At 39.9% G+C, this 10,909-nt stretch overlaps 2 protein-coding genes across 2 annotated transcripts; one reads left to right on the top strand and one right to left on the bottom strand.

Annotated features, from left to right (window-relative positions):
• Positions 1–400: 400 nt before the first annotated feature.
• On the top strand, positions 401–5,791 carry fkbp10a (FKBP prolyl isomerase 10a). The gene is made up of 10 exons (XM_063904577.1): positions 401–682; positions 1,406–1,551; positions 1,854–2,043; positions 2,118–2,266; positions 2,371–2,560; positions 2,639–2,784; positions 2,872–3,061; positions 3,830–3,972; positions 4,052–4,215; positions 4,978–5,791. Exons 1-10 carry the CDS (start codon positions 486–488, stop codon positions 5,164–5,166), a joined length of 1,704 nt encoding a protein of 567 aa, XP_063760647.1. The 5' UTR covers positions 401–485; the 3' UTR covers positions 5,167–5,791.
• Positions 5,617–10,544, bottom strand: LOC134878511 (cytosolic 5'-nucleotidase 3-like). Its single transcript, XM_063904583.1, has 9 exons — positions 10,322–10,544; positions 8,829–8,927; positions 8,666–8,735; positions 8,528–8,574; positions 8,003–8,088; positions 7,824–7,913; positions 7,558–7,720; positions 7,283–7,483; positions 5,617–6,713 (listed from the first exon to the last, which is right to left on the bottom strand). The coding sequence occupies exons 1-9, from the start codon at positions 10,322–10,324 to the stop codon at positions 6,603–6,605; spliced, it is 870 nt and encodes a 289-aa protein (XP_063760653.1). The 5' UTR covers positions 10,325–10,544; the 3' UTR covers positions 5,617–6,602.
• Between the last annotated feature and the right edge of the window lie 365 nt (positions 10,545–10,909).

Below are 10,909 nucleotides of genomic sequence, written 5' to 3'. Positions count from 1 at the left end.
ACTTGAAGTAAAATGCACAATCTACCCTGCAGTATACAAAGTATATAGTATAATAACTGTAATCAAAAACACATTATATATATTATTCTGAAATGGACCAATTTGCATTATGTGTACTTTTTGGTACTTTAAGTATATGTTGCTGCTTTTTTCTCTTTACTTGAGTAACATTTTGATTGAAGGACGTACTTGTAACAGAGTATTTAAGGCACTTTACTTAAGTAAAAGATTTGAGTACTTCTACCACCTCTGCCTGTGTGTATCCGTTTATTTAACTGTTAATAGTCAGTGTCATCTGTAGACTGTATATCACCACATCCCATGCTATTTCAGAAGGCTTTTATTTTTGCAATGTTAACTGGAAGTAGTCAGTCTCATTCCGGCAGTCTTGAATCACTCGTCGGTCGGTACTTCTCTCCACTCTTTTAACCTCATCACTCCCCATATACAGACTCTCTTCCGCAGTTATTGTCACAACTCCTCAAATGGATCTGTTAATATCTAGTGTTTTATTTTGCATTCATGTACTAACTATTTATTGTAACACGGGTACGTTTGGCGACGTTGTTGTGGATCGGTACGACATACCAAGAGTTTGTCCTCGAGAAGTGCAGACTGAAGATTTTATCCGTTATCACTTTAACGGAACCTTCTTTGCAGACGGGAAAAAATTTGACTCCAGGTGAAGTTACAGCAAAATGCATAATTGAATCTAAATGAATTTAGAGTGAGTTCATTCACAGCATTAAGCTTATCTCTAAACATGAATATGTTGTAAAGACAACACAACCTACAGTAACATTATACCTCACGTGCATCTGCAAACTTATAATGTTTACCAGCATGCAATAGGCCTATGTCGTAAACTGTTGCAGAAATTGTTTTGCAAAGTGGAATAAGAATGTCTTTATAGGGTAACGTTATTTACTTTCCTTGAGGCAATAAGGCATAGAAGGTACAACCATTGTTCCTCAAGGATCATTTACTGCAACTGAGATTAAGAGATGCAGACGTGTCCATCGCCATATCACATTGGAACTATCAATGTTTCCAGTTTGCTTTCCAGAAATACATGGCTTTGCTCTAGTCATTAATTAAGTACTCAAAATCAATTGTGTCTTTTGTTGACTTAACAGTTTTTAAAGTAAAAAAAAAAAAGGGTGATCATGACGAAACCATGAGGCCCATGTTGTCCTTTTTTATAATACTGCTGATGTGGATGGAACATTGAATGCTGACTTTATAGCACCATAACATGTTCATGGCACCATGATGTTAGCTTTTACAATAGTACACTTTTTTTTTCGTTATGTTGCATTCTAATTTGATCTTACCCCCTACTTAACTACGTTCAGTGGTTTCCATTGATTATACACTCTCATCCAGCTCTCTTTACTGTTTACAGCCATGACCGAGGCAATCCCTTCATCAGCCAGGTGGGACTGGGCAGACTAATCGCAGGGATGGACCGCGGCCTTCAGGGCATGTGTGTCAATGAACAAAGGAGGATCACAATCCCCCCACACCTGGCCTATGGAAGCATCGGGACAGGTGAGAAACACATGATGAGTAGGGGTGTAAATCACAAGTTTCTTCACAAAATGATATTATATAGATTCTTTCGGACAAGGATCTAATATCAAATTATATAATATTTTCACATATGTTCAATTAGAGGAGATTGATTGATATAAGAGAATATCATATGCCCATTTAACACAATCAGTTCCAATTACATCAACTCATAAAAGATTACTTGTGTCTGAACGAATCCAGATTTAAATTGTTCCACCCTATAGGTGAGAAATAGCACTCTGTTGGAGGCATAATCTGTACTGGTGTTTGCATCCCAGGTGGTGTAATTCCCCCTGACGCTGTGTTGGTGTATGATATTCTCCTGTTGGACATCTGGAACACTGAGGACAAGGTGGAGATCCGCTCCTTCGGCATACCTGCAGGCTGCAACCGCACCACAGTGAAATCAGATTTTGTCCGTTTCCACTATAACGGCACCCTGCTGTCGGGCGCAGCCTTTGACTCCAGGTGAAGTTAGATATCAACATTTAGGTATCTGTTGTGTGATTCTTCCATTCTCACCAACCTTGTGTTTGATTTAGTTACACAAGGAATTCAACCTATGACGCGTACTTGGGACAGGGCGACCTCCTCATCAAAGGCATGGAAGAGGGGCTTTTGGGCATGTGTGTTGGGGAGAGAAGGATCATCATAATCCCACCTTTCCTGGCGTATGGAGAGACTGGCCACGGTACTAACTAATAAATCAAGATGAATGTGGCTAGCTTATAATTTCATAAACCAAATTATACTTTGAAATAAAGAAGCACTGAATTTAGTTTTTTATTCCAACAGGAACCTTGGTCCCTTCTCAGGCTACGCTGGTGTTTGAGGTGCTGCTGGTGGATGTGTTCAACCCTAAAGATGATCTAATTTTTGTGGTGAAGGAGGTGCCTGAAGGCTGCACCCGCAGGACGGTGACTGGAGATTACGTCCGCTACCACTACAACGGCACCTTCCAGGATGGCTCAGCCTTTGATTCCAGGTAAACATGAGATTCCATATTCAGGAGAGCAATAAAATATAAGTGAAAAATAACCAAGTTTAACACTTCCCTTGACAGCTACAAGAGGAACAGCACCTACAACACTTACATCGGCATGAGATACGTGATCCAAGGAATGGACAAAGCCCTGCATGGGCTGTGCATAGGAGAGAAGAGGAGGATTACCATCCCTCCTCACATGGCGTATGGCGAAGAAGGAGTTGGTGAGTTTGACAAATGCATTTATGAAAATCAAAAGATGCTTTGTATTAACCAACAAACCACTCAGTCCTGTTTATTTCTCCCCCTAGCTGATCTCATTCCTGGCTCTGCTGTGCTGGTCTTCGACATTCACGTCATAGATTTCCACAACCCCAAAGATCCAGTTGACATTAAAGTTACCCACAAGCCCAAGGAATGCACAGTGACCACTGAAGCTGATGATCTGATTCAGTATCGTTATAACTGCTCCTTGATGGACGGCACCTTGCTATACTCCTCGTGAGCGCCCTCTGCTACCCTGCACCCTCCTGCTCCTGCTGCATGCATGTAATCATTGCTGGCTTGTTGTCTGACAGATTTACTGTGGGGTTACAACTGCAGATGTAACACTTTATGTATCCATGACTACAACACATATTCCTGCATGGCTCAAGGTTCTGAGATATACGTTTTTATTAAGCATTTGCCCTTTGCATTCATTAAAAATAAAGTTTCGTTAAGGGTCTTAGAGAAAAAAAAGTGGTAAAAAAATACCATAAAACTATATATTATTATTTTCTAATATCCCTCAAGTGAGGTAGTTCAGTTTTTATCATAACTACCAAATATTCATATTTATTTCTGAATTGTAACCCTTTAAATGCCAGTTTGTTTAAATAATCTCACTGTTGATGAACTGATATGCCTTATCTAAAACAGGACAACGGTATGTTATATCCCCAATATGCAAAATATTCCTATACATGACTAAAAAGCCCAATCTTGTGGAAAACAGTTCAAAAAGTCAAATTTAAAGCCAGAGCTTTAGATTGTGAGCCTGTTTCAATAGAATTCAAGCTTTAAAGCCCTGTTATCAAAAGATCGGTTTAAAATTGGGCCATTTATTCTCACTTTAGGGTTTCTGATTGTCTCTTTGTTGGCTACAAACCGAAATTGAACTTCCAAAATAAAAAAAAACATTCTTGACTTTTTTATAATAAAATAAAGAGCCAAAAAGGTTACCTCCCTACTGTTAATAATCTCAACCAGTTGTGCGTCCATTTCCAGGGAAGAGTTTGACTCCCCTTCCATCACGACTCTCGGAGCGGATAAGGTGATTCCGGGTCTGGAGGAAGGATTGAGAGGCATGTGTGTGGGCGAGAAGAGGGAGGTGGTCGTTCCGCCACACTGGGGACATGGTGAAAATGGAGGTCAGTATGAACTTCACTCTGAACTCACTTTTCTTTTTACCCCAACTCATATTTTCTCTCCTCTGTTTTTGTTCCCAAGCTGGGGATGTTCCCAGGAGCGCAGTGCTGTTCTTTGAGCTGGAGTTGGTCAATCTGCAGAAGGGTGTTCCTGAAGGCTTCATGTTTGTGTGGCTGGGAGACAGCCCGGATCCCCTCTTTCCTGCGATGGATCTCAATGGTGACAAACAGGTCCCTCTACAGGAGGTAAGAGTAATTGTATATTTAAACAGCCTAGATTTCAATCAGGAGAGACTACATACCCGGATTGCACATAAAGCCTGCACTTTTGCACAATAACTTTGACCTGCACTCTCTTTCTGCACACTCAATTTGTGTTTCATATCCCTGTGTGAACCTGTACTGTTTTTCCTCTTCTCTGTTGCTGCATAAACACTTGAATTTCCCCACAGGGATTAATAAAGGTACATCTTATCTTATCTACATGTTTGTTTAAAGAACATTTATTGACACATACGCCATGTGATAGAAATGTTATAGTCTTTGGCAATTAGACCCCGATCCTGATATTGGATATCTGAAGGGGGAAATGCAGCCTTGAGCATATAGGAAACCTCCCACCGGGTCTAGACCTGGTGGTGATGCTGAAGCTGATGCTCGATTTGATGAGGAAAAGGGAAGAAGAGGTGTGATGAGGTCTTGGGTTAGCTCTCCTGGGCGCTGGATATGATGAATGACAGTGGATGGGGTGGAGGCGGGCCGCAGCAAACCACCTGAAATCACAGCTGACTGCAGGAGAGGAGAACGATTTTAAAGCTTGAATGCAGCACAATGATTGGCTGCTGGATATTGAGGTGAAGTGTAATTGGTTAAAGAGAACGCCCATGACAAGTTGATTATATGCAGCTGTGAGTGAGTGAATGTACATCAAGTCTTCCTGAAAGAACTTGCGCTAAGCTTCATATAAACAGTGAATATGTTTAAACAGTTCCATTTCCTGTTTTCCAGTTTTCAGACTTCATCATGCTCCAGGTTGGAGAGGCCAAAGGTCGTCTTCGGCCAGGGTTTGATGCCGACACCATCATTCAGGACATGTTCAATAACCAGGACCACAATAAAGACGGGAAGATCGTAGAGGATGAACTGAAAATTCAGGGGGATGAGGAGTCTCAACAAGTGAAGCGAGACGAATTGTAACCGGGACATGGGCTGTATTGTATTGGTGGTGAGGAACAGGGATGCAGGGGATGAAGTCATCTTAGAAACAGTCCTGCAATTTTGAAAATGCTTTGGAGATAGAAACATGTTGAGCCTTTTAAGGCAGTCCTGTTTAACTATGTTTAATTAAAATAATTTGTGCACACGAAACAGGTGCGAAAATGTGAAAGAAACAATAGTCTGTAGTGAAATTGTGTTCTGTTGAACGAGGCAAATTTGATGTTTCAATTTAAAAACCTTGAAAAGCATTTGGGCTGGGCCCCTCTTCCAGAGCATAACTTTATAAAATTAGAAATCAATGCCTCATATAAACATGATGAAAAAACACTTGATTGTACAGAATATGTTGGAGTAGCTTTTTTGTATTAAAAAAAGGTCTATTATATAAATAGTATTATCAAAGTGTGTTGTGAAACATTAAATAAACAGTTTTGTAGTAAAATGAAAACTTTATTTCACACGATCATTATACATTTTTCTTTTTGATGACAGACAACAGTGTAGAAATGGGGGAGACAGAGGTATGAAAAGTGCGACAGAATCAAACTACATTTCAGACTGACTGAACATGGCATTTTAACCACCTATGGTGATTGAAATCTTTTTTTTTTTGATACTGTATTACTGAACTGTGGTTATTTAACTGTATTAAATGATTGTTGCAGTGCACACTTTTGAATCAACTGTTGTTAAAATGACAGAGGGTTACTTTATGTAAAAATACCAACAGTTATGACAATTTTGTGTTTCTTTTTAATACCCCAACACTTATGAGATAGATGTTAGTTTCAGTGACCTCTACCACATTAAAAAAAGGACCACTTATTCTAATCTTAAACCTGTACTGTAAACTAACAATAAGTCCAGAAACTGGAAGACTTGACACTGTAAGAAAACGTTAAAACTTTTGAAAAAGATCAGGTTTCAAGTTTTAAATTAGCTGGTAATGAGCTTATGTGAGGAATCGGTTTCAAAACCAGATGTCAAGTGTTGCCACTTATGTTGTGCGTTTTATCCCTTTATCATGACATCCTATATGAAGACAAAAAATCAGACCCACTTACAAGAACAGTATTATCTTATTTCTTCCCCCAAATAAAAACAAAAATAACCCCCCACACACACACACACACACACACACACATACACACACACACACGCTGAAAAGTAGGTAAATGGTGCAAATCTGGCTCCCATCACACATACCTTTAACCGTAAGCATGAGCGGAAGGCCAATTGAGGAAAATATCAAAGGGTGACATGGTGAACGTGAGCTGTGGCTGTAAACTGGACTTGTGAATCATTTTGTAAAACAATCAAGTAACATTCTTAGTAGGATGTAAGCCATTTAATGGCACTTACAACCTCAGCTGATGGCACCGGAGTGAACAATACAAAACAGCCAGCAGTTCTGTTTACTTATTGCCAGTAAGGTAGAGCAGTACAGCGTTAGGGACTTCCAGGGTCTCATCTTGTACCAACACAATATCATACGAGTCCAAGTAAGACTGCTTCCTCTCCTCCACCTGAGGAAAAAAACAGATAAGTAATGTATAAAAATGTATAAATGTTTTTACACCTTCTTTAGTAGATTTTCTTTTTTTTTTAAATAGAACATTTTAATAAAATAAAGTTTCTCCTACTACTAGTAATCCCCTGTGTCCATCCCACCATACAGTCATAAAATCACATGATTTTGAACATGGTAAAAATGTTTGCAAACTATTTTCTTAGAGGGTCAATTCTGAATGTGTTTGAGTTCTGATGATCTCAGGGCAGCAGGTGATCACTATTTCTGTTGCAGCAGTTGAGGAGAAATGTAAGACAGAGTGCAAGTAAACACAGTATACAAAGATGATCCATAAGTTGCAAATGTACACAATGCCCTGAACGTAGAAAGGTTAGCAGTACATGTCATAAATATAAAGTGGTAACCATGTGGCGTCATTTTGAAGGTTTAATGTCATATACACAACTGCAGGGTAGAAAAACTTGGGTCACAAGTTCCTCGACAAGCCATTAATATAGACATAAAACACATTTAGAACGGTCCCTGGGTCTCCTGGTCTATAAACGTGTGTGAGATCGTATTTACCTTGTCGTTAAGGAAGCCAATCTTGAGAATGTTTTCCATGTCCTGCACGCCGTCGGCCATGGTCAGATCTCCCAAAGAGTCTCCCAGCAGGAGCACGTTGGGCCGCGTCCGCAGCTCCTGGAAATGGCCGGTGTTGAGCAGAGCGCCTTCCCGTTTATTGTAGATGTGGATCAGCTCTCCCTTGAAAGCCTTCAACACTCCCTGTAGAAGCAGATACAGGGTCAAACACATGATGTCAGTCCCTGAAAACCATGATTTGGGGTGTGGATACTCACAGACTCGTCGAAGTCCATGTAGTTGGAGAAGACTTTGACGTTGGAGTGGAAAACTCCCGCCTGGCGGATAACCTCTTCTAGGATGTCTCCTATTCCGGCAGAGAAGATGAGCAGAGGGATGCTGTGCTCGTGCAGGTGGTCAAAGAGGAGCTGGTAGCCCTCCCTGATGAAACAGCAAGCAATAGTACAAATAAAAGCACACATTTCTTCAACATTTAGACTATCAAAAACATATTCTGGTCTTCTGAGGGATCACTTTTTCTGACCTCAGCATGGCTTCAGATTCCTGAACCGCCGTGGCCAGCAGGTCTTTCCTAATCTTCTGCTGCACCAGTATTTCATGAGCTTTAGTCCACCTGTGAGATATAGGTGGGTGAGTCAGTTCCATGGACACATTACCTTATGGAATATTTTATTTTTAGTAGAAGGTGTGTTAGATACTCACCACTGCACCATCAGGGGCAGCTTTTCTTCTATTGGTCGCGCCGTGTCGATCTCTATAGGGTAGTATGTGTCGAGCAGCTCCTTCAGCTGACAGAGACAGGACAATACTTAGAACACTGTAACATTTAGGAGACTCCTGTTTTTTACCCAATGAATTATAGGAGGTAATTTTCAGTTTACAACTTATTTTTGTCGGATAATATCCTAGTAATTCTGGATTGTGTTTCTTTCTATGTTTAAAATACCGATAATGTCCAAACAGTCTCTTAAAATAAATATATTAATATATACACCGGAAAAATAAACAAAAAGCTGCGTAATTTCAATATTGTGTCTTTTTTTTACTTTAGGTAAAATAGGCAAATATGCATTAGTTCACATGTAAGATCTAACAATTTGAACATGCATTATGTGTATTATGTCTCCGCTGAGGCTTACATTTGGAGAACAATATATTGTACGTTTATTTAAAGACAATAGTCCTACCAATGGAAAAAATGCTTTTGCAATAAAGGCTCACTCATACCTGTGCTTTGCAGTCATTGGAGATAAGTTTGCTGTTGTCAAGAATATCTGCAAAGAAATTAGGGACAAAATGTCAACAGAATTTGGCCAAGACCAGCCTTTAAATGCATGACAAACCCAAACAACAGCTTGCACTTACTGTGACACGTAGGGCACCTTTTGCCCTTGTATGCAAATCTTGTCAGAGTCATGTCAAAATCTGAGATCACCTGGATGAAAATAGAAAAAGAATAGACACTTATTCACATTGTACTACGTGTAATTTAGGGGCAAACACTTGAATCGTAGACGTGGATATGTACCTGCACGGTGTTGGAGCCAGCCTTCACCATGGACTGCAGGATCTCCTGCACCCTCTGAGGGTCCTTCATACACACCGATGGGTTGGACAACTCGGGAATCTGAGCATTGAATACATCCGCAGGTTAGTAGTAGAATGTTGACCAAACGACACGTATAGTTGCGCACCCTACTCGCACAGGCTAAAGCCAGCCAGAACAAGTGCCAAGAATGCCCGTCTTTCTGGTCATCTGATTGGTGGAATAGCTGCGCGGTAGAATGTTTCTCTTCCGAAGCGCAACCCTGGCCAGGGGCAGCTGCCAGCTACACCTAGCTAGTATCCTAGTACGCGATGCTTTCATGGTAGTCAATGTATTCATTCAGCCAGCACAGTACACACAGCAGAAACATCATTGATTGGATAGATAGGCGAACCAAAGGTGTTCTTGTAAAGTGTTACCGTTTAATCATCTATGTTAAATATTATTTCACGTTTAATGTATGTGTATTTTACAAGGTGCCTGATAAAACAGATCTGTTTGTCTGTCAGTCACAGCTACTGCTAACATTATTAGCAGCGATGCTACAAACAACTGTTTAGTAACTCTATGGCACACAGTTTTATTATTATGACATTTCAGTGTCACTCTAGCTCCTTTGAGGTAGTTGGCAACGTGTCATTAAATAAACCACTGGAAACGTATTAAAAACTATTCATCACGTACTTGTGCCAGCCTGTCAGTGTCAGCGATGACTAGCACCCTCTGGCTGGCTGCCTTTATTTATTTAGAGTTAGGGACCATTCACAATAAGACATTAATATTGTACAACAAGAGGAAATCTATCATGCCAGGTTGTAGCTTTTTGCTCCTTTGTGGCATTTTCCATTTAAAGGTCTTCCTCAAATCTTGTGAAAATCATATGGTGTAAGGAGAACGCCTTGATTTGGGTGAACTCTGTCTGGCTGTGTATTAGACCTACAGCTGATTTTATGGATGTTCTAAAACTTCAGCTACTTGTCATTAGAGAAGAAAAAAAAACAAACTCATTGTTAATCAATTCCTTTGCAATTTAGGAGAAATGGGGTGAGATAAACTGCTTTATGAACGGTAAGGGCAGTGTCCCCGTTTTGGTTTTTCAAACTTAAAAACACTACATGCTTTGGAGATTTTTACGCCTCTGAACCGAAAATGTCCCCGGATTTTGTTTCAGAATTCTGGTCACCTTCCTTAAGAGAGAAAGTGGTTAGACAATATGTTACCCGAGCAAACTACAATGTCAGTTTAGCTGTTAATTTCCACCATTTGCCAGTACCAAACATTGAACAATAATAATTTAATTGACTGTTATTTACCAAGACGATGCAGCTAACAAAGAGGAACATAAGCTAACATTAGCCACAGTGATGCCAACAGCCATACGTTTAGCTGACCTAGCTTGCTAGTATGCAAGTGTGTTGCATTTCTTTGGAGTGCTTGGCACCCTTACAACTTTAACTTAAAAAAAATATGATTACCATTTTCTTGATATGGGTTGCTGCTGAGTTAACGTTTATAAAAGTCGTATCATCAGTTGCCAGTCTCCGTTGATAAGTCCTCTGAATGTTGCTACGGGAGAGCAAGCTAAAGAATCATCTGCTAGAGCGGTGATGCTGCCTTCCGGTACTAGACAAAGTGTCGGTATTGCTTTTTGTGTGACCAAAACAATGTGGTGAACAGTACATTTTCGTTCCCCATTGCTGAGGTGTAACATCTACTAGAGCATTAAATGGAACAATTTTACAGAAAATATGTATCATATATTAAGATATTTGTATAGGTATAACATACCAATATCATTTATTTTGAGGCCAAAAGATTCCAAGCATTTATTTCCGTCTGCTATTTACAAAAATACGAGTCTGTGATGAACACATAAATGCATCACCACTACTTGTATAAGTTGAGGTGGGACGGCATGTGCTCCTCCACACAGGGCAAAGGCAATGACAGAAGGTTCCCAATGTGTCGTCAAACGTTATACAAATGTCATTATATGATAACAAGATGTTATAAAAAATATAGTGTAGTATGTTAAGTAAAACAAGTGTATGTATAGTATTACA

This window comes from Eleginops maclovinus, chromosome 16 (genome assembly GCF_036324505.1).
Source record: "Eleginops maclovinus isolate JMC-PN-2008 ecotype Puerto Natales chromosome 16, JC_Emac_rtc_rv5, whole genome shotgun sequence".
NCBI classification, from domain to species: domain Eukaryota; kingdom Metazoa; phylum Chordata; class Actinopteri; order Perciformes; family Eleginopidae; genus Eleginops; species Eleginops maclovinus.
The sequence above is the reverse complement of the archived record's forward strand: the minus strand, read 5'-3'. Positions and strand labels throughout refer to the sequence as shown.

Coding starts and splice junctions, on each gene's coding strand:
- fkbp10a (XM_063904577.1), top strand. CDS start 486: ATGGATCTGTTAATATCTAGTGTTTTATTTTGCATTCATGTACTAACT. Junction 2,561..2,638: donor GGCTCAGCCTTTGATTCCAG/GTAAACATGAGA, acceptor TTCCCTTGACAG/CTACAAGAGGAACAGCACCT. Junction 4,216..4,977: donor AACAGGTCCCTCTACAGGAG/GTAAGAGTAATT, acceptor CCTGTTTTCCAG/TTTTCAGACTTCATCATGCT.
- LOC134878511 (XM_063904583.1), bottom strand. Junction 8,575..8,665: donor AAGGTGCCCTACGTGTCACA/GTAAGTGCAAGC, acceptor ATTTCTTTGCAG/ATATTCTTGACAACAGCAAA. Junction 6,714..7,282: donor TTGGCTTCCTTAACGACAAG/GTAAATACGATC, acceptor TTTTTTCCTCAG/GTGGAGGAGAGGAAGCAGTC.